General features: G+C 43.4%; 1 protein-coding gene across 1 annotated transcript in view; it reads left to right on the forward strand.

The window, feature by feature from the left end:
- The window catches only part of rims2a (regulating synaptic membrane exocytosis 2a), a 1,205,442-nt gene that overhangs the window by 715,243 nt on the left and 466,317 nt on the right, over positions 1-23,882 (forward strand). The window contains exon 10 of the mRNA XM_078540066.1: positions 613-736. Within this exon, the coding sequence (XP_078396192.1) occupies positions 613-736 (124 nt within the window). The remainder of the gene's footprint in view (positions 1-612; positions 737-23,882) is intronic.

The raw sequence follows: 23,882 nt of genomic DNA on the forward strand, positions 1-23,882 counted from the left end.
CTATCTTTTCTCAGTTCTGATGATGGGTCATCAGTGACCCGAAACGCTAACTCTATTTCTCTCCACAGATGCTGCCTGACCTTCTGAATATTTCCAGCATTTTCTGTTTTGATTTTATGATTGATATTATTTACCATCTGCACTTTACTAAACTGTGATTGGAAAATTCCAAGTTAAAGTACCCAAACAAAAAAAAACCTACTGTGATACTAGACATCAGCACACTATTCTTTACACAACATGGTTCCCAAGGAGAAGAAAGTATAGTGATACAAATAATTGAATGGTTTAAATTGGAAAAATCTATTGTACCATTTATTTCACCTCTCCACTGCACATGCCATAAATGGATTGTGGCAAAAGTTTTCATTTAGTCATGTTGCTAGTTTTGCAAATTGGCGAATCTATTGTAGGATTATACCAGAAGTCCGACAAGTATTCTGTATTTTAGAACAGATCCTGGATTCTCTTTTAATGCAACCAGCCTTTAAAGCCAGTTATCTGAGCATACTAAATTAAAATCTTTTTGAAAAGTGTTTTTAAGGTATAATTGTAGTTTTTTTTGTAATTGTGCATTGATGTTTGAACCTACATTATTTTATTATTATCTAGGCGATGAAGTACTTGAATGGAATGGAAGGTCATTACAAGGAGCTACCTTTGAGGAGGTGTATAACATCATTCTTGAATCTAAACCTGAGCCACAAGTTGAACTGCTGGTTTCGAGGCCTATTGGGTTAGTAGTCTTGGTTTAATATTTATTTATTCTTTCATGGGATGTAGGCGTTGCTGGCAAGGCCAGCATTTATTGTCCATCCTAATTGTCCTAGAACTGAGTGGCTTGGAGGCTATGTCAGAGGGCAGTGAAGAATCAATCACATTGCTGTGAGTCGAGGGATACATGTAGGTCAGACCAGGTAAGGACAACAGATTTCCTTCCCTAAAGGGCATTAATAAACCAGATGAGTTTTTACAACAATTGATGATAGTTTCATGGTCACCAATACTGAGACTAGCTTTCAATTCCAGATTCAATTAATTGAATTTAAATTTCACCAGCTGCCATGGTTTACTACTCCAGTGAAATTACCACTACACCATCATCTCCCACTTAGCTCAATCCTATATTAACATTTAGTTTGAAATTATGAGATTACTTATGAAGGACAGTTTTTTGAATGCGTACATCAGGGATTTGGGGGCATGCTTCTTTTTTTTCATTTTTTAATTAAAAAAAGTAAAAGTAATCATAATTGGTGAAGGAGCCCAAATATCTGGAAACTTTAATTGATCTTACCAATCAAGTTTAAAATAGGAAAGCAAGCAAGGACCATGCAGACTAAAAAGCAATTAAACTTTGACCTCACCTATTGTTTATTTAAAAATAGCTAAACTTTGTGGCCTTATAACGGTACTAATTTATCTGAGCAGAGGAGCAAAACATATGTATTATATGGTATGGCACTCCTGTCCTTATAAGACAGCATATCATCTGAATTATTGCAAACGACAACAAGATCTGTTTTGATAAGAAATCGTATATCAGCATGTGCAGATGTGACACTGTAGATACCACATTCCAGGTGTCACACATTTTCAACAATGCTAAACTGATGCTGAGTGCACCTGCGTTGCAGCATCAAACAGACAATTATTAAAATTGAATTACCTCAGGATGTGTCATATGTCCAGTTAAAACAATGAGATTTCAGAGATTCAAAAGGATGGACCAAGGTATGTGAGAATAATGTTTTATGCATTATGTGATAACACGTTTCTGATGTTATAAAATAGTTTATTATGAAATTTACTCTGATACTTGTCGTGGGCATCCTTCCATCTATGTAAGATGATGGACATGCAGCACATCAAATTCTTTGGGGATAGGGTAGCTTCGTATGATGCACTTTTGCTAAAGGAATCAATGGTGAGAGGCAGGTTCGGCCACAAGTGCTGCATATAAATTGGTTATCAAGTGACATTGCGGTTTGTTGTTTTCAGTGTTGGCGCTTGTTGCCAAACTGCTGTGGCCACTGATCATTATGGTGGCTCACGCCGGCCCACAGGTGATGTCGCCATTTTCCTCTGTCATCAGCTGGTGTCTCCCAAATGCAAGAATTGATGTTTAGCGCCTTCATTTCAAGGTTGCAAGCATCTTAGAAGCAGAATTGTGGGCGTCCAACTGGTCACCTGATTCCGGTTACCTCACCATACAGAAATTTCTTAGAAAACCCTGCCACCATGTTCCATCCTGCGAACATGCCTGAGCTAGCGAAGCTAGCAAACAGCGAAGATGAAAGTCGTTGAGTTTCCTTTCTTGAGAGCTGTAAGTCATCCGTGTTTCACAGCCATACAGCAAGATGCTGAGAACACAGGCCTCATAGACCCACATTGTGGTCCTTAGAATCAATTTGATCTTATTCCATGCATGTTTAGTAAGTTGGCCAAAGGTGGTAGATGCTCTCCCTATGCATGTATCAAGTTCTGCATCAAGAGTTGGATTGTCTATTCCCGTGGACCCATGATAGCAGGATTTGCTAACCAGTTCCAGTGGATTGTTATTTAGTGTGATCAGGGACAGTGATGTGATGCCGTGTCCCATGACGATGGTTTTCTTGACATTTATCATCATGGAGAACAAGTTACAGACATAGTAAAGGGTCCATGAGTCTTTGTAGCTGAGTTTTCATGTGAGTGACGAATGCAGCATCATCAGCATAGAGGAGTTCTCTGATTAAGATGAGCTGTATTTTTGTCTCCGCTTTCAGTCTGGATAGATTGTAGAGTTTGCTGTCCAATTGAATATGCAGATAAACTCCTTCCATATCTGCAGGGAAGACAGAAGTGAGGAGCATGGAGAAGACGATACCAAACAAAATAGGGACTAGGACACAACTTTGTTTAAATCCATTCTTCACCCTGAAACTGTTGGAAATGGTGCCATCAAGTGGTACAATCTAGTACATATTGTCATGGAAGGAGGGGATGAGACTGAGCAGCTTTGGCAGACAGCCAATTTTCCCCAAAATGTTGTAGACACTGCTGACAGTGTTTAATGCTTTAAGTGAGATCTACGAAAGTAAGGTAAAGAGATATATCCTGTCCTGACAATTCTTTGGTAGCTAGTGTATGGAGAAGATCACACCCACTATAGATTTGCCAGCACAGAAACTGCACTGTGCTTCTGGATATCTTCGATTTGCAAATTGATGGAACCTTTTAAGTATGACTTTAGTTCAGGCCTTCCCAGTGATGCTAAGGAATGAGATGCCTTTGTAGTTGTTACAATCTTCTCTATCTCCTGATGATTTTTGTGCCACAGATGTCCTGTGGAATGGATCCCACCTTCCAGCAGAGAAGGAGAAGGTCATGAAGGTGTGACGGTAGATGGGACTTTCCATGCTTGAGCATTTGAGTTGGAATCCCATCCTTGTTGGGAGTCTATCAGCTTTCTAAGCAATCAATGGCCTTTTCCAGTTCAAGTGATATAGATTCTTTGTCTAACTCAACCATGACAGGAAGCTGTGGGAGAATGTCAAATGCACACTGGGAGATGCCCATCTCATGGGAGTGGAGTACAGCTCACAGTAATGTTCAACCAAACGGGACAATTGTTTGCTTCTGTCAGTGAATACTTCACTATCTGCTGATTTCAGGGGGGCAACTTTGGCGATGGTAGGACCAAGTGTCACTTGACCACATCATACATGGCGTATAGATTTCCGTTGTCAAAGGCAGTTTAGTTTGCTGTTACTATATAAACATAGTTACTCAGTTTTCTGCTAATCACTCATTCCATATTGGCACCTACTTACCGTATTGACTTGATTATGAATCATTCACCTTTAGTGAAATGATTGTTTAACAGATAAGTTTCATTTTAACCAATCAGAAACTTTTACGCTAAGACGAGGGTAACATTTTCAGATGTTCTGCCTTTAAAGGACATAACATTATGGAGACTTTTAATGATATGTATCTTAGTGTTTTTTTCCAAATATGTACTTTGCTACTTTTCCCAAACCATGCATTGTCCTCTAGCCAAGAAAGTACACATAATATGCTCTCAGGCTTTTGCCAATGTTAAAACACATGCACATGACATAGTTAGGAACACTGTGGTTAGTAGGTGGCTTACCATGACAGTAACATTATGTTTTCCATAAGAAATATTTGGAATTAATGGGTTTAGAATTACTGTTTAGTAGTTTGATGAGACAAGGGAGATATCAAGCTCCAAGTTCATTTGCAGTAAAAATGACAGGTAGTGTTGATTTCCATGGTTCAGTCAGATACTTTCCGCATCTTCCTTTGGGATAAACGATGTACAGCTTGTTCTTCCCTTACAGTGGGAATGTTATTCTATTGATTTACAAAGTAAAACTGAGACTCTTGAACTTTGCTTGTAGACAGTGTTTCACAATATTTGAACCAATTATGTCAATTCTACAGCTTTGTGCAAATTCAGGGCCCTGAATCTCATGAGGTGCACTTGGGAAGGCAGTGGTAACTCTGCAACTTTATTAAGGATTTCCTGAGAATTTTAGGAAAATTTAATATCAAGAAATGTTGATTTTAATGGCATTAAAAATGAATTTTCTTACATGATATTACTTCTTAACCATGAGTATGTTTATTTGTGCGGTGTTGCATTATAGGATTAACCTCTCTGCCTTATATCTATTATTCCTGCTGCCACTTCTTAGTAACTTTCACTAGTGAAGGTGAAAGAAGAGAGGCCTGGGATTCCTTGAACCTAGGATCTCTCCCTCAGTTTGCTACACCTCTGGTGTGTCTTGCTTTTGCGGGTGCGTTATTGTTTGGTGGGGAGTGAAGTTCCACACCCATGGGCTGACAGTTGCTTAATTAGATATTGTAACATTTAATTGTATCATTGAGGTACCTAGTTGTTGTAGGGTGGCCGAGTAATACTATTAGTGATAGAGTTGATCTGCAGACACTTCTTGGTGGAAACTTTAAGTTTATTTACAACATACTCAGCAGCAACCACACATGTGCTTTCAACTCCAACTCTAACTCTACACTGACTGCTGAGGTAGCGCAAGCTACTCTCCTGTTGGTTACTACAGATCATGTGATCTCCCTTAACCAGTATTATTCTTAAAGGCACATTACACACTAAATAAAACCATAATTACTTCATTCCTCCCCCTTTAACCCTTTAACATATATATATATATACACAAGTACATATTTTTCAAGAAAACATAATATTTACACTGGGTAAGGAATTTACAAGTTCAGTCTTTCAGGTGGTTTCCTGGTATGTGTGGAACGTTGCAGCTCCACAGCTTCAGATTCTTTCTCAGGAACCTCCTTTTCCAGTGTTGCCTGAATATCAGATGCTTCGGTGGGCACCTGCAGTTCCATATTCTCAACTCTTACAGGAACATTAGACGTGTCAGTCCTGGGTTGAGTATCCTCAAGAGGAAACGCAGACCCGGTCATGATCACTGGTAGAACCAAATCTTGGTGATTTGTCTATCTCTTCCTCAAATGGTCCACATGTTTACGGATGATCCAGCCTTCCACCTCCACGTGGTAAGATAGAGGTCCGGTCACCACACTTATTTCACCAGGTAACCACTTTGGTCCTTCCCTGAAAGTTGTCACATATACCTGCTCTCTCACGGTAAATTTCCTCTCATGACTATGCCAGTCAAGCCTAGTTTTCTGGCTTCCCTGACTCCTTTCCACCTTCCCCTCTAAATTTGGCATTATTAAGCTCAATCTTGTCCTGAGACGGTGTTTCAGCAATTCCGCAACCTGTTGTTGTGTGAGGGGTAGTCCTGTAATGAAAAAGAAAGCGTGCTAGCTTGGTTGCCAAGGAATCACCACTTAGCTTTTTCGTGCCTGCCTTGAACATTTGAACCATCCTTTCAGCCGGTCCGTTTGAGGAAGGGTGGAACGGTGCAGTTTTCACTTGAGTGATATCGTTGAGACTGATAAGCTGTTGAAAGTCAGCACTTGTAAACTCCGGTGCCGTTATTGGAAATGACTACTTCTGGTAGTCCGTGACTGGCAAACTCTGACGTAGTTTCTCAATTGTAGTGGCCGACGTTGGTGACTGCACCTCATATATATCCAACCATTTTAAATGGGCATCGACGATGAGCAGAAACATTGTTCCCAGGAAAGACCCAACATAGTCAATGTGTAACCATATCCAGGGTCTACCTGGCCACATCCATGGGTGTAATGGAGCTGTGACTAGCAACTTTTACAGTAACTGACATTGAACACAGTGCTTTACTAAACTCTCTTTTTAACGTCCACCCAAGGCCGCCATAGATAGCTGTGTGCTACAGTCTTCATTTGGGAAATTCCTGGATGGGCGCTGTGTAGTTCAATTTAGAGTGGCTTTCTTCCCTTTGGAGGAACTATCACTTGTGCTCCCACAATAAGATGCCATCCTGGCTGGTTATTTCATGTCTTCTGTAGAAGTAAGGTTTCATTTTTTATTTTTATTCATTCATGGGATGTGGGCTTCACTGGCTGGCCAGCATTTATTGTCCATCCCTAGTTGCCCTTGAGAAGATGGCGGTGAGCTGCCTTTTTGAACCACTGAAGTCTATGTGGTGTAGGTACACCCCACAGTGCTGTTAGGCTGAGAGTTCCAGGACTTTGGCCCAGCAACAGTGAAGGAATGGCCTAGGTCGATGCCGGGTGGTCCGTCCATTTTCATACCTTTTTTGAGACTTTGTAGTGGTTTGATACAACTGAGAGGCTTGCTAGGCCATTTCAGAGAGCATTTAAGAGTCAACCACATTGCTGTGGGTCTGGAGTCACATGTAGGCCAGACCAGTTAAAGACGGCAGGTTTCCTTTCCTAAAGGACATTAGTGAACCAGATGAGTTTTTACATCAATTGGCAATTGTTTCATGGTGACTATTAGACTTTTAATTCCAAATTTTGTCAGATACAGGCTCCTGTGACCAACTATGTAGCACTTGTTCTCATATCTGAGATAGGACTGGTCTGACTTGTCCAGTCTCTGATTTGTTGCATAGAGTCCTCCTTCAGACTAAACAATCACTGAGCATGACATTCAGGGTCATACTGAACTCTCAATGTTTTGTTAGCTGCTTCAAATTTGCCACGTAGCATGCAATTGTCTCACCCAGGCTCTATTTTGTGAATTAAACCTGAACCTCTGCATCGTGACTGAGGGCTTTGGTTGAAAATGACCCTTTACAGGGTCCACCAATTCATCAAATGTTTTCAAATCTGGAGCACTGTGTGCTGTCAAAGTTGAATCAAGCAGTAGGGTTTGCTCCCACAAGTACTCAAGAGGGTCGCTCACCTCTTCTCTTCCTCTGAAATCTTGTTCGCTTGAACAAAGAACATGTGGCGTTCTATGTATTGAGACCAATCGTCTGTGGCTGGTTCAAAAGGATCAATTCTCCCAAATTGTGGCATTTTGAGAGGGGGTAACTTCTTCAAGTCTAATGGAGCTTGCTCGTTACAATCACTGGGCGGGGTACAGTGCTGATTTCTTTTTAACTTGATTTCCTCTGTTCAGCCCTGTTTTATCCTCATCACCAGTTTGTTGTAGGGTGGTTGAGTTGTGCTCTTAGCGATAGAGTTAATCTGCAGACATTTCTTGAGTGGAAATATTGGGCAGAATTTTGCCCTTGGCGTATGGGCTTGGCAGGGGTGGTAGAGAAGCCGCCCGCCGCCCACGATTGGGCCCAGAAAGCAATTTCATGCTGGTGTGCCCATTAAGCAACAATGCTCAGTGCTGCCTGTGCGGGCGGGGGGAGGAGAGCGAGCCAGACGACCGCAACCTTCACGCATGCGTGCGAGTGCTCGCTACACAATCTCCCTGAGGCAGAAAGCTGCCTCAGGGAGATGAACTGATTTCAAACAAAAATTAAAGATTTTATAAATGTTATGAATCATGTCCCTTCATGTGACTATGTCACATGAGCAGGGACATATTATTAATGACAAAATAAAGTTTTTACTTGATTTTTATTTGCTTATGGAAACTTCATCCCACCCGTGGCTGAGGTTTCCAAAAAAATGCAAAGGCCGCTTGGCCTTTTCGCCTGCCTGCCAACCATAAAGTTGGACAGGCAGCGAAAAATTTCTTTTAATTAACTTTTTAATGGACTTAAGAGGCCTTTTAATTGTCGGTGGGCCCGCTGCCGACTGAAATATTGCATGAGTGCGTGATGACGTCAGGACGCACGCCCAATGTCATCGCATATCATTTTACACTCGGTCAGGTCGGGTTGGGCGCATGCCCACCCGCCAAGCTAAAAATTTCACCCATTAAGTTTATTCACGGTATATTCAGAAGCAACTACACATGTGCTTTCAACTCCAACTCGGTCTCTACACTGACTGCTGAGGTAGCCCGAGCTACTCTCCTATTGGTTACTACTGATCATGTGATCTTCCTTAATCTGTATTATTCTTAAAGGTACATTACACTAAATAAAACCATAATTACTATACTAGTGCAATGATGTTTTGATCTCTTTGATACAAGGCACCCAGAGAATGGGGAAGTCCTTTGTCTCTTTGAATCTCTACCATATCTAAGTAACCACATTCCCACTGTCCATTTGACTGTGCCTTGTTGCTGTGCTGCTGCCCTGGTCATTAGCCTATTCTTTCAATCTCTTTTTCCTCTGCCCTCTGCAGCACACTTCTTTCCTGTCCCTTTCTCTTCCTGTTTCCCAGTTATATCACATATCATTTTTGTCATTTGGGAAATTTTGTCGCTCCTTCATCACAGCTTTCCTTCTCTCCAGCTACCATTCCAGATTTGAATCTGCCTTTAATAATTCAGCTAACTGTTGAGGAAAATAGGTTCATTCCACCAACAGATCACTTCAAAGAAAAATGCTAACATTGTCAGAACATTGATTCTAATGTATGTGTTAAATAGTTACTGAATAATAAGACTAAATGAAGAAACAGTCAGCCACCTGTCTGCATCTTTCTCCTCTTTCTCTCCTATCTCCCCTCTGCCCATTCCATGAAACCAACTTCCTTATTCCGATGAAATTGCTGACCACCAAACTTCCCTTCCCATTCTAATATCGTTAGTGGTTCTCTTTCCTCAGGTATTGCCCCCCTCCTCTCCAATCTGCCGTTCTCACCCCTCTCCTCAAAAAACCAACCCTTGATCCAGCTGTCCTTGCAAAATGCTGCCTATCTTCAACCTCCCTTTTCTCTCCAAAGCCTTGAACACAAGGTTGTCTCCAAAATCTGTGTCCATTTTTCCATAACTCCATGTTTGACACCCCTTCAATCATGTTTGTGCCCTTATCACAGTACCAAACTGGATCTTATCAAAGCCACAAATGGTTATTGTGACTATGGTAAACTGTCCTTGTCCTTCCTGACCTGTCTGAGGCCTTTGATATGATTGACCACACCATCCTTCTCAGTTGCTCAACTAGGTGGGACTACATTTTTAACTCTTTACTCATAACCTAAGAATCACCAACACTGCCTTCTCTTGCATTCCCACAGCATACTCACTGGAATCCCAAAAGGATCTATCCTTGAGCCCCCTCCTGTTTCTCACCAAATGCTGCCTAGCAGCACATGTACATTCTACACGTACGCTGACAATACCTTACCATGACTTCCCTTGACCCGTCCACTGTCTCTGAATTGTCAGACTGATTGCCTGACATCCAGTATTGGATGAGCAGAAATTTCCTCCAACTAAACATTAGAAAGAACACAGCTATTGTCTTTGGTCTCTGCCACAAACTCCTTTCCCTAGCCACCAACTTCATCTCTCTCTTTTGTCTGAAGCTGAACCAGACCGTTTGAAACCTCAGTGCCGTATTTGACCCCAAGATGAGGCTGTGACCACAAATCCCACCATCAAAAAGTCTAACTACTTCCATCTTTGCAACATTGCCTGACTGTGCCCCTGCCTCATCTCATCTGCTGCCGAAACCCTCATCCAAGACTTTGTTACTTCTAAACCAGACTATTGTTGTGCCCTCCTGGCCAGCCTCCTACATGCTATGCTCTATAAACCTAAGCTCATCCAAAACTCTGCTGTCTGTATTTTAACTCTCACATAGTTGTGTTGATGAGGGTAGTGCAGTTGATGTAGTCTACATGGACTTCAGTAAGGCTTTTGACAAGGTCCCACATGGAAGAATGATCAAGAAGTTAAGAGCCCATGGGATCCAGGGAAATTTGGCAAGTTGGATCCAAAATTGGCTTAGTGGTAGGAGGCAGAGGGTGATGGTCGAAGGGTGTTTTTGCGTTTGGAAGCCTGTGACGAATGGCATACTGCAGGGATCGATGCTGAGACCCTTCCTGTTTGTAGTGTACATTAATGATTTAGATGTGAATAGCGGATGTATGATCAGTAAGTTCGCAGATGACATAAAAGTTGGTGTCATAAATAATGAGGAGGAAAGCCTTAGATTACAGGACGATATAGATGGGCTGATAAGATGGGCAGAGCAGTGGCAAATGGAATTTAATCCTGAGAAGTGTGAGGTGATGCATTTTTGGAGGACTAACACAACAAGGGAATACACAATGAATGGTAGGACCCTAGGAAGTACAGAGGATTAGAGGAACCTTGGTGTGCATTTCCATAGATCCTTGAAAGCAGCAGCACAGGTAGATAAGGTGGTTAAGAAGGCATATGGGACATTTGCCTTTATTATCTGATGCATAGAATATAAGAACAGGGGGGTTATGTTGGAGCTATAAAATGTGCTGGTTAGGCCACAGCTGGAGTACTGTGTACAGCCCTGGTCACCACACTGTAGGAAGGATGTGATTGCACTGGAGAGGGTTCAGAGGAGATTCACCAGGAAGTTGCCTGGGCCAGAGTGCTTCAGCTATGAAGAGACTGGATAGGCTAGGGTTGTTTTCCTTAGAGCAGGGAAGGCTGAGGGGGGACCTGATAGAGGTATGCAAAATTATGAGGGGCATAGATAGGGTAGATAGGAAGAAACTTTTCCCCTTAGCAGAGGTGTCAATAAACAGGGAGCATAGATTTAAGGTAAGGGGCAGGAGGGTTAGAGGGGATTTGAGGAAAATGTTTTCACCCAGAGGGTGGTTGGAGTCTGGAACACACTCCATGATGGGGTGGTAGAGGCAGGAACCCTCACAACATTTAAGTAGTATTTAGATGAGCATTTGAAATGCCATAGCATACAGGGCTCTGGGCCAAGTGCTGGAAAATGGTGCTTGATGACCAGCATAGACATGATGGGCCAAAGGACCTATTTCTGTGCTGTATAACTCAATGACTCTATAACCAGGTACTGTTGGCCCATCGCCTCTGTGTTCATTAACCTATATTCACTCTCGGTTGATCAATGCCTCAATTTTAAAATTCTCATCTTTGTTTTTACTTCCTTCCATAGCTTTGCCCTCCCTATCTCTGTAGCCATCTCCAACTCTACAACACTCTGAGATATCTGCACTCCTCCAATTCTAGCCTCTTGCCTTACACATCCCCAATTTTCATCACTCTACCATTGGTGGACCTGCCTTTGGCTGCCAAGGGCTTAGGATCTAAAAGTTTCCTCTGCAAATCTCTTTGCCTCTCTATTTATCGTTCCTCCTTTAAAACAGTGCTTGTGGATCTGTGTCAAAATTTGTTTAATGATGGTCCTGTGAAGCACCTCAAGAGGTTTTAGTATGTTAAAGACGCTACATAAATGCAAGTGGCTATTGTTGTTGTGACAGTAACTGGATCATTGTTTCTGAATATAATTATTTCAGTCATGGTTCACGTAAGTAAAAGATGATTCTTTCATTTTGGGACTAAATTGAGTGGCTTTCAAATTAAAAACCCGAAGTTTCATATTTGGCTATGCTAAAGAAAAGAGGTTTGGAAATCGTTATATTTGATTTGGTAACAATAGGTGAATGTTTTCATTGCCCTCGTGGAATCCATCCCGTTTTCATCCCACATTACTGCCTAGACAGTGAAAATGAAAATTATATGCTGTTGCCATTGTAGTTGCACAAAAATGAGTTAACTTCTCTTTAGTGAGAAGCATACAGATTACCATACAGGTCAGCTTCCTGGGGCAGGAATCCTGCATTATCCAGACTGATTGCACCAGAAGAGGGCTGGGACAGGAATCCTCTTGAGGATATTATCTCATACTGTGGGGGAGGGTTCAAGTTAATTTGGCAGGGGGAGGGACCCAGAGTGCAGCAGCAGTGAGGAGAAACGGAGTGCATGGGAAACTAGTAGTGACAAAGAGCAGCAGAACAAAGAATAGTGCAGAAAGAACAGGACTTATTTGAAGGGAAAAAGCAAAGTCAACTAACATAGTGTTGGAATGCATGCATGTTAATGCAAGGGTTGTTTGCAAATAAGGTTGACAAGTTACAGGTGCAAGTTGCTACATGGAATTATGGTGGGAGCCCAATTCCAGGATTCGCGCACCTCTTCCCAGTGCGCTCAATTTTCATCAGCACGAAATAAGGGCGCGAGTAACAAGCCTGAACCTTGCACTCCTGATCTGGCTAGCTCCATTGTAGGGATAGGATCTCCGAGCCCCAGCCACCCCCCCTCCTCATCCCACAATTTTCATGGAGTTAGGCCAGCTTTTCCATGATTCATAGTTCATGGATCTCAGAGGAGTTGTGAACCATAGTCTGGATTCGGGAACCCTTTGATCCTTTTGAAAGGTAAGTTCAAAAACACGCGCCCTCCATACCAACTCATGCACTGGCACCCACCCCCATGGCCCCTTATAGTTCCCACACCAACATGATACTAACTCATACCCCCACTCACCCCAAGGACAGCCTCATACCATCCATGCAAACTCATGGTCCTTCCACGCTCATTCACCAAATATACACTATCTACAGAACCAATAAATCTTATAGTAACAATGGCATGTATGAAATTGCTTAGGAAAAAACATCCATTCGTAATTTTTTGGAAGAAAAACTGGTCTTCCTACAAATCTGTAAAAGTGTCAAACAGACCATTAGAGTATCAATAAAAGAAGCTTTAAGCACTTTACAACTCTTAACCTTGTACAAATAAACACTGACAAAAGAGATCACAGAAAAAAATAACATGTATTGTCATAGAGCCATAACATATATTGTCAAACAAAGTTAACACTTCTCTGCACCTTTGTAATCAACTTCACTCACATCAGCCAAGCCTCAACAGATGACTCCTTGGAAATAAGGTTTACCCTTTAAGGACCTGGCTGTTGACAACTATAAGGAGCCCTATTACTGATGCAGAAGAAAGGTACAAAGAGAGCCACATGTGCAAAAGAAGGCTCATAGAGCTATTGGGTTGCTGAAGGTGTGATTCACATCCTATCTAAAGTGACAGATCTAGCTGTGCCCTTCATTATGCACCAGCAAGGATTCCAAAAATGGTTGTGGTCTGCTTACCTTGCACAGCAGAATGCTGCAGAGTGGACTGGAGCTGCAGGAGGTGGAAGGTGATGATTGCGCTGCATTCGTTCAGGAGGAGCCTGATATGACCAGGTTCCTTGCAGCCACTCACCTAGCTGCCAGGAAGGAGTCATTTGGGTGTGATTCTGATAACCTGAGGTGTTTGAAGTCATATGGCACACTAATGCTGAACCCATTGCAACCCCCTTCCCCCCCACAACACAAATTGTTCTCACAGTAATCCTGCTATGTCACTCACATACTTTGCTCATCTTCTATTCTGGTCATACCATTCGTCTCGTGGCTAATGGCCATTTGGCAGGCAGTAAAGGACAAGGTGATTGAACAATGGATATGTGAAGTAGAGCTTATATTTCATTGACATTTTCAAAAACATTAGCACAGTGATATTGTTATAAACACCCAACTGAATCAACTTATGGAACTGAAAGCTCTTTCTTTTCTGTTTCCTATTATTTCTATGTGCTACTACCCATATAGCTTCAACAAAGCTAAAGGTAGGGTCCTCATTCCCCTGCTCAGACAGCTGGTATGGCGGACATATCTGGGTTTTAGTGCCTCTGAAGGACCTGTCAAAAGCTGCCCCAGACTGCACCTGTGCAGGGGCAGAGTGGGTCATCAAGGCAGGAGGCAGCATGCAGGGTTCTGACTGAGGGGAGTTGGTGGAAGGGTCAAGAGGTTAGAAGTGGGGACGCCTTGAGCAGAGTCCCCACTTCCATGTGCCTTTTCTGTATCTTCCCTTTCCTGGCCCACCTGCACTTCCAAGAGCTGGAGAGCACTTTGATGCACTCCATTGAGGTGCTGAGCAGCCAAGACGAGGGTTTCATCCATCCTATTTAAAGTGGAAGATAGTATGTGCATTGGTGAGGACAAGTATGCACTCAGTTGCCAATTGTGTCTGATGCTCCATGCAAGTGATCACTCTTTCCATGGAGGTAGACATCAGCGCAAAGGCCTGCAACACTGTGGCATTTATAATATGGACAGACCAATTTGACCTCTCTCTTGTGGTATGCACAATATGCCCAAAGAACCTCACTTTTTTTTGTTGCTGCTCTGGAATTATCCTTGTTTGTGAATGATCCCCAAGACTCAGTATCTGTGTCCAGCTGAGCAGAACCTGGAGTGTTCTGAGACCTTCCACGGAGACTATCCACTGCTATCCTTGTCTCAAACACTGCTCCTGCTCACTTGTGATGTGTTGCTCACCATGCAACAACCTAACTAACTGCCTTGGAGTTCCATTGAGGTATATGTATTTGCATTGGTGGAGATTGTGCAGAAGCCATGTTATAATGCTTCTCTGTAGACAGCACACAACCAACATGAGTTGCAAAACTGCCTAGTCTCCACTTAGGACAGAAGGTTCAGATCATACATCCTACCAAGGGAACCTGGTTGCCCACAGAAGTATGTAAAGTGTGCAGTGAGCCTAGATCCTAAGAGGTCACAGCCTATGTGGATTCATAACCTACACTACACAATAGGCAGTCCTCATCTGAGGAGTCTTCCTCATTTTGGGGGAGGTGATAGCGTAGTGGTATTGTCGCTGAACAAATAATCTAGAGACCCAGGGTAATGCCCTGGGACCCAGGTTCAAAACCTGCCACGGCAGATGGTGGAATTTAAATTTTAAAAAAACCTGGTTCACTAATGTCCTTTAGGGAAGGAAATCTGCCGTTCTTACCTGGTTTGGCCTACATGTGACTCCAGATGCACAGCAATGTGGGTGACCCTTAAATGCCCTCTGAAATGGCCAAGCAAGCCACTTGGTTATATCAAACCTCTACAAAGTCTGAAAAAAAAAGGAATGAAACCGGATGGATCAACTGGCATCGACCTAGGCAATGGAAACGACAATGGCAAACTGTTGACCCTGCAAAGTCCTCATTACTAACATCTGGGGGCTAGTGCCAAAATTGGGAGAGATGTCTCACAGACTAGTCAAGCAACAGTCTGACATAATCATCCTAAGGAATCATATCTTACAGATAATGACCCAGACACCACCAACAACATCCCTAGGTATGTCCTGTCCCACCAGCAGGACAGACACAGCAGAGGTGGCGGCACAGTGGTATACAGTCAGGAGTGAGTTGCCCTGGGAGTTCTCAACATCGACTCCGGACCCCATGAAGCCACATGGCATCAGATCAAACATGGGCAAAGAAACTTCCTGCTGATTACCACATACCACCCTCCCTCAACTGATGAATCCGTGCTCCTCCATGTTGAACACTACTTAAAGGAAACACTGAGGATGGCAAGGGTGCAGAATGTACTCTGGGTGAGGGAATTTAATGTCCATCATCAAGAGTGGCTCAGTAGCACCACTACTGAGCGAGTTGACCAAGTCCTAAAGGACAATGCTGCCAGGCTGGGTCTACGGCAGATGGTGAGGGAACCAACAAGAGGGAAAAACATACTTGACCTCATCCTCACCTATCTGCCTGCTGCAGATGCATCTGTCCATGACAGTATCAGCAGGAGTGACCACTGCACAGTCACTGTGGAGACAAAGTCCCGCCTTCGCATTGAGAATACCCTCCATCGCGTTGTGTGGCACTACCACCGTGTTAAATGAGATAGATTTTGAACACGTCTACCAACTCAAGGCTGGCTACCTTGAGGCGCTGTGAGCCATCAGCAGCAGCAGAATTATACTCAAACACAATCTGTAACCTCATGGCCTGGCATATCCCCCACTCTACCATTACTATCAAGCCAGGGAATCAACCCTGGTTCAATAAAGAGTGCAGGAGGGCATGCCAGGAGCAGCACCAGGTGTACTTAAAATTGAGGTGTCAACCTGGTGAAGCTATAACACAGGACTACTTCTGTGCCAAACAACAGAAGCAGCAAGTGATAGGCAGAGCTAAGCGATTCCATAACCAACAGATCAGATCTAAGCTCTGCAGCCCTACCACATCGAGTTGTGAATGGTGGTGGACAATTAAACAACTCACTGGAGGAGGAGGCTCCACAAATATCCTCATCCTCAATGATGGAGGAGCCCAGCACATCTGTGCAAAGAATAAGGCTGAAGCATTTCCAATAATCTTCAGCCAGAAGTGCCGAGTGGATGATCCATCTTGGCCTCCTCCAGCATTACAGATCCCAGTCTTCAGCCAATTCGATTCACTCCATGTGATTTCAAGAAATGGCTGAAAGCATTGGATGCTGCAAAGGCCAAGGGCCCTGGCAATATTCCGGCAATAGCACTGAAGATTTGTGCTCCACAACTTGCCGTGCCAGTAGCCAAGCTGTTCCAGTACAGCTACAATGCTGGCATCTACCCGGCAAAAAGCAGGACAAATCCAATCCGGCCAATTACCGCCCCATCAGTCTACTCTCGATCATCAGTAAAGTAATGGAAGGGGACATCAACAGTGATATCAGGTGGCACTTGCTTAGCAATAACCTGCTTACTGGCGCTCAGTTTGGGCTCCGCCAGGGTCACTCAGCTGCTGACCTCATGACAGCCTTCGTTCAAACGTGGAGAAAAGAGCTGAACTCCCGAGGTGAGGTGAGAGTGACTGCCCTTGACACCAAGGCCGCATTTAACTGAGTGTGGTATCAAGAAGCCCTGGCAAAATTGGAGTCAATGGGAATCAGGGGGAAAACTCTCTGCTGGTTGGAGTCATACTTGGCACAAAGGAAGATGGTTGTTGTTGTTAGAGGTCAGTTATCTCAGCTCCAGGACATCAGTGCAGGAGTTCCTCAGGGTAGTGCCCTCGGCCCAACCATCTTCAGCTGCTTCATCAATGACCTTCCTTCCATCTTAGGGTCAGAAGTGGGGATGTTCACTGATGGTTACATAATGATCAGCACCATTCGCAACTCCTCAGATACTGAAGCAGTCCTTGTGCAAATGCAGCAAGACCTGGATAATATCCAGACTTGGGCTGACAAATGGCAAGTAAGATTCACACCACATAAGTGCCAGGCAGTGACCATCTCCAACAAGAGAGCATCTAACCATCGTCCCTTAATGTTCAATGGCATTACCATCACTGAATCCTCCACTATCAACATCCTAGGTATTACCATTGACCAGGAACTGAACTGGACTAGCCATCTAAATCCTGTGAATACAAGAGCAGGCCAAGAGGCTAGGAATCCTGTGACAAGTAACTCACCTCCTGACTCCCTGAAGCCTGTCCACCATCTACAAGGCACAAATCAGGAGTGTGATGGAATACTCCCCACTTGCCTGAATGAGTGCAGCTCCCACAACACTCAAGAAGCTTGACACCGTCCAGGACAAAGCAGGCCACTTGATTGGCACCACTCCCACTAACATTCACTCCCTCCACTACCAACGCACAGTAGCAGCTGTGTATACCTTCTACAAGATGCACTGCAGGGATTCACCAAGGATCCTTAGACAGCACCTTCCAAATCCATGACCACTATCATCTAGAAGGACAAGGGCAGCAGATAGATGGAAACATCACCAAATGGAAGTCCTCCTCCAAGTCATTCACCATCCTGACTTGGAAATATATCGCTGTTCCCTCACTGTCACTGGGTCAAAATGCTAGAACTCCCTTCCTAACAGCACTGTGGGTGTGCCTACACCACATAGACTGCAGCGGTTCAAGAAGGCAGCTCACCACCACCTTCTCAAAGGTAACTAGGAATGGGCAATAAATGCTGGCCCAGCATGCCAAGCCCACATCCCACGAATGAATAATAAAAAAAAATTCCTGTGACTTCATTGCAGAAATCTAGCCTGATGCAGTACGGAGGGAATGTTGCACTGTTGGCAGTGCTGTCTTTTAGATGAAATGTTAAACTGAGGGTCCATCACCCTCTCAGGTGGATGTAAAAGGTCTCATGCTCTATCTTGAAGAGCAGGTGAGTTCCCTCCAGTGTCCTGGTCAATATTTAACCATCAATTGACATAACAAAAACAGAGTCATTAACACATTGCTGTTTGTGGGGGTTTTTTGCACAAATTGGCTTCCATGTTTCCTACATTCCCACAGTGACTGAACTTCGAAAGTAGCCATTGACTGTAAAGCACTTTGGGATGTCCTGAGATCATGAAAGATGCAATATTAATGCATATCTTTCTTTTTAGCTTTCTCCAGCTCCAAATTCTGTGTCACACATGAAGGACGTGTGGGAGATGAAAGACATGAATGAAAACTAATATGGGAAAAGGGTTCAAAGTCATCATTGTGCACGTGCTCATATTTCAGTTATTGGTGACAGCAAATTGATATTAGTGATTGTTCTGTGTCCTGTGGGAGTGCAATATCTAATTCTGTCATCAGGTATCTGGGAGACCCCTACTTCTCCAACCCCAATGGCCAGACACTCTGTCATCCTTCTGACCTCTGTGGCTTCCTCATCCTCAGCTGTTAAGTTGGCTATTATTGGAGGGCAACCCCCTGATCTCTGCCTCTCCCTGGGGCAGGATTTTTAGGGCGCCCTGGGGGTGGGTCCGGAGCGGCCGGGGAATGGACCACCACCCATGATCGCGCGAACACAGGATGACGTCAGGGACACTCGCCTGATGTCATCACGCGCTATTTTACGCTTGAGCGGGTCGGGCACGCGTCCACACACCGAGCTAAAAATTCTGCCCCTGGAGTTCTGATCTCGTGGAGAGAGTTCCGAATGTGAGAAATGGATTGTATAGATTGGATGGATTGAAAGTATTTGTCAAGTGTTACTGTTGTTGTGTTTCTGGGCTCCTTTATGCAAATTCACCAATCACATACACTGGATTGGTAAACTACGCTACTGAACAGACAGCTGGTCACAAGCTGCTTTACATCTTGGATCCTCAATGACATGTGTACATCATTTGCATATACTGTTGAAGTGAAATCGCAACATTTTTTTTCTCAAAGAGAGTATTACATACATTAAGAGTAAATATACATACACAGGGTGGTTGTGAAAATTATTTACACAAAAGATAGATTGCTGTTCATGAATTAAGAGTTTAAGAGTCAGTATATGTGGTTTACTAATCCTCCCAAATCTCATGACGGTATAATTTCCTGAGATCTAGACTTATCACTTGCGTGTTTTTGAGTTGTAGATGCATTAGCTTCCTATGTAATGTCAGAATGCTGATTATTTTCAAGATTGTCTTCCACAATTTCACTTTGAGTTTATCTTTGGATGTGTTCTAGACTTAACTGGAGTGCTGGGTGAGTTAGACATTGTACAATTCCCTTAGGTGGCTTCTGTTTCTCTTTAACATGTCCCCATTCAATGTTGTGACCTCGTAAGATCTAGGCTCACTGCACAATTTAGATACTTCCATGGGTAACCAGGTTCCTTGGGAAGGATGTATGACCCGAACCTTTTGCCCTATGCAGAGACTAGGCAGTTTGGCACCTCATGTTGCTTGTGTGCCGTCTTCATTCTCCCTTGTTTTTTGAGAAGTTTCTCCTGTATTCCAGAGAATTTTAGTAGGTGATGTCTTGGCAATGTTGCCCTAATCTGTCTTCCAAACATGGTTTCCACTGGTGATGGTAAATCTTGTCTAAAGGTATTACTCCCAAGTGTAACATGGAAATACAAGATCTTTTGTTTTTCAGTACTTGTGGACCATTCACTCAGCAAGACCATTGACTCTGGGATAGTGTGGCGAAGCTGTCATATAGTTTATGCCCCATTTAGCACACATGCCCCTAAAAGGTCTGCCAGTGTACTGTACAGCGTCTGATATAATCTGTTCAGCTGTACCGAGCAAACTGTGCTCATTGTGTCTGCCATGGTCATACTCGAGGAATGCTTCAATTGCCTGATGATTGAAAACTTGGAAAAGTAATCAGTGACTAGAGAAGTTGTCGCTATGAGTAGTGAATAAATCTGTTGCAATTTTGGAACCACGTGAGGTTGCAGTGGTTCTTTGTGTTGGTATAGCTGGTGTCTCTGGCATTCTTCACACATCCCCACTACCTCGATATTGTTGTTGATCCCTGGCCGATACACAGTATACTTCACCAGGCATTTTGTTTGCTCTATGCCCATATGCCTCTGGTGTAACTGTGATATATGTCCTGGCAAAGAGCTTTAGATACAAGCATTTGCACTCCTTTGAAAATCACACCTCTTGAAATACCTAGATTATCTCTGTACAGCCAAAAACATCTGAGGGTGTCTGGTGGTACTACTACCGTATTAGGCCAACCTTCGACAATGACCTTCTATAATGCCTTCAGTTGTGGATCTTTTGCTGTTTCTTTCTGAAGTTGGTTGCGTATGTGTTGACCAAAACTCATCAGATTGACATTGAGTATCTATTCCACTTCGAAATCTATGCCTTCGGCTTATAGGTCTAGCAAATTATGCACAGTCTTTTTCGGATTCGGCAACCTGCTCAGTGTGTCTGAACTAACCATTTTGCTATCAGGTTTGTACTGGAATTCAAAGTTGTTTCCCAGCATTTTTTTCAGAAGTCATTGTGGTCTGGGTGGTTCACTCATCAGTGGCTTGCGCCAAATCATTTCCAATGGTTTGTCGTAGTTTCCACAAAGAATAGTTCACCAAATAGGTATGTGTGGAATCTTGTGATAGCAAATACCAGAGTGGGTGTCTCGCACTCTCTTTCAATAATTGGACTGCACTTGCAATAGACTTTTGGAGCCAATTGGTTTTCCATCTTAAAAATTCACACTCCTGACCCTTTTTGAGAAGCATCGACCTCTATGAATAACACTTTTCTTGGGTCATGGTATTGTAGAACACAGGTTTCTTCTTAATGCCTGTTCAAGTGACTCGAACATGTGTTGATGGTCCTCCAGCCATACACATGGGGCAGGATTTTTATTTTGGCGGACGACTGCAATCGGCAGGCCCAGGAGTGCCTGGGGAACGGACCCCCAAACGCGATCGAACTCCGTGAACGCGATTTCACGTTGGCTGGCCAATTAATAGTGCACTGAAAGGCTCAGCGCTGCCAGGATTGGGGCGGGAGGAAGGCCAGCGCTGAAGTCAGTGCGGGCATGGTGGAGCATGGAATGAAAGCTCCCTGAAGGCAGAGAAGCTGAAGAATTTAAGTACAAAAAATAAAGATTTTAAAAACCAGGAAAAAATGCCCACACGTCAGAGTTGGTCATCAGAACATATAGATGATGAAAATTCTGTCCAAATTTTTTTAAAAAACTTATTAGAAACCATTCCCACCCGTGAATGAGGTTTCCTGAAAAATGCAAAGGCTGCCTGGCCGGTTCACCCACCCGTCAACGGTAACATTGGATGGGCAACAAAAAAATCTCAGTTAATTACTACTTTAATGGCCTTAATAGGCCTCTTAATTATTGGCGGGCGCGCTTCTGACTCTCATGTGCGCCCGCTGACTGAATTATTGCGCAAGTGCATGATGACGTAGGGACACTTGCCCGACGTCATCACGTGTTATTTCACGCTTGAGTGAGTCAGGCATGTCACACCGAACGAAAAGTTCTACCCATGGAACATCCTTCCTTCACAGTTCTCTAAGTATTGAAGCTCTATTGGCAGAGTTTGCTATGTTTGATGCTAAGAAGTCAAAGAATCTGAGGCATCTCTGCATCCGCATCTCTGTCCTGTGGGGCAGGCAAATGCCATGCACCTTCAAGTTTGCCTGGGTCAGGATGCATCCCAGAACTCAAATAAATAGAACCGAAAAATTTAATCTGACCCACATTCACCTGGCACTTCTTGCGGCTGAAGATGAGCCCTTCATGATGAGCTCCTGCTGTAAATGAAAATTTCAGTCATGCTTTTCTATGCTTTTGCCCATTGTCAGTGGGCTAAGACCTTACAATATATATTATGCATAAAAAATTATATATATAAAAATAATAAAATATATATATATATTGTCACGGCTAATTTTAAAAATTTTAAAAACTGAACAAAGACTTTTAAAATAGCTGAAGCTACGTCTGTCTGTGACCCTTGAAAAAACGGGGCTATTTGGTAGTATGGAAGAAATTTCCCCCTGTTATCTTGGAAGAGAGCCGAGCAACTCAGCCCTCGTGGGCTGCAGAGACCAATTTCAAAGGCAGCCATACAGATGCCATCTACATTTCATAAGCCAGGCCTGGCTATTCAGAGCTGATTCATCTGCTGGACAATGGACCCTGCAACCTTCCTTTCAGACTTAATGGTTGGAACAGCAACAATCTCAGGGTCCAGGGCAAAGAGATACAACCGTTTTGTCAAAGCCAAAGTGGAGAGGTGGGAGTCATGTGACATGAACCCCGCCACCTCCCCCTCTGGTTTGTGGGACCAGTAATGTAATAGTGCCTTGTGGAACTGCAAAGCTCAGTCTGCCATCTTCCAATCAGCAACACAGAACAGGGGCTCTGTCCAGGTTTAAATTCCTGGCCCCATCTACTGTTTCGACTGGAACTTCTGTACTAAAGCCTACAAGACCAATTCATCTCTGCGTGCCTAGCTCATCATGGAGTCATTTCTACTGGAAAGGTCAATTATCCAGCATCAGTTTTCTACCTGCCGATCTCAGTGAAGGAATACACCATTGAAATTTGATTCTGTGCTCTGGGCACATGTGAACCAATAATTCTCTTCTCAGTGGTCTTTGCCCTGTAAATTTTTCTTTGTCCATCCCTCTTTCTTGTATGAGTGCTCAGGAGGCTATGTTGCTCGTGCTTTTGAGTGTGCGCAAATAAACTAACTCTGAGTTTACCCTACCTCGAGTTTGCTGTGTGATTATTAATAAAAATTGGATCACACCAAAACAGAGGAATTGGGAAATACACCACCGCTGATAAAGGGGGAAATCAAATCAAAAAGACATTTCTGTTTATGGACAGCTGATGAGAGGAGAAACCAAGGCTGTTTAAATTAACTCCCCCTCCCCCTCCCCCTCCTGTCCGTAACAGAAATTGGGAGCTCAAGTCTGGGATAATCCATTTGAATTTGACCAGTGTTCAAGTTAACAGATGAGCCAGATCTGATATAAAAGAATCACTTGGAGGCCTAGAGGAAATCCCAGCGGCTGGAACGAATTTTAACACACAGGTAACTTACCACAGCAAATTCATTTTCCCAAACGCTAAGAAAATGGCAACTTTATATGCCCAGATGGGGGTCAAACAAGGGAATTTGAACAGGAAAACTTTTGACAGCCCTTAGTACAGAACAGCTGAAAGCTGTAGCTAGGGAGGTACGGTTAAAATTGCCCAGTAAAATGAAAAGAAGTGAACTGATCCAGTTGTTGGTAGAATATTTGGATCTCACATTACCAGTAGAGCAGTTAGATGTAAAGCTCAACCCTGACTCCGAATCCCCTCCCCTAGCCAAACCCGAGCTGGAAATTTTAGATTGCAGCTAGAGTTTAAGGAGAGGAAAAAAGAGAGAGAAAGGGAAAGAGAAAAGGCAAGAATAAGAGAACAAGAAAAAGACAGAGGATTCCAACTCAAAATTATAAATGGACCTAGCAGCTCAAAAGGAGAGTGAGGCCAGAGAGCTGGAAGCTG

Source organism: Cetorhinus maximus, chromosome 4 (genome assembly GCF_964194155.1).
Source record: "Cetorhinus maximus chromosome 4, sCetMax3.hap1.1, whole genome shotgun sequence".
In the NCBI taxonomy this organism is placed as follows: Eukaryota; Metazoa; Chordata; class Chondrichthyes; order Lamniformes; family Cetorhinidae; genus Cetorhinus; species Cetorhinus maximus.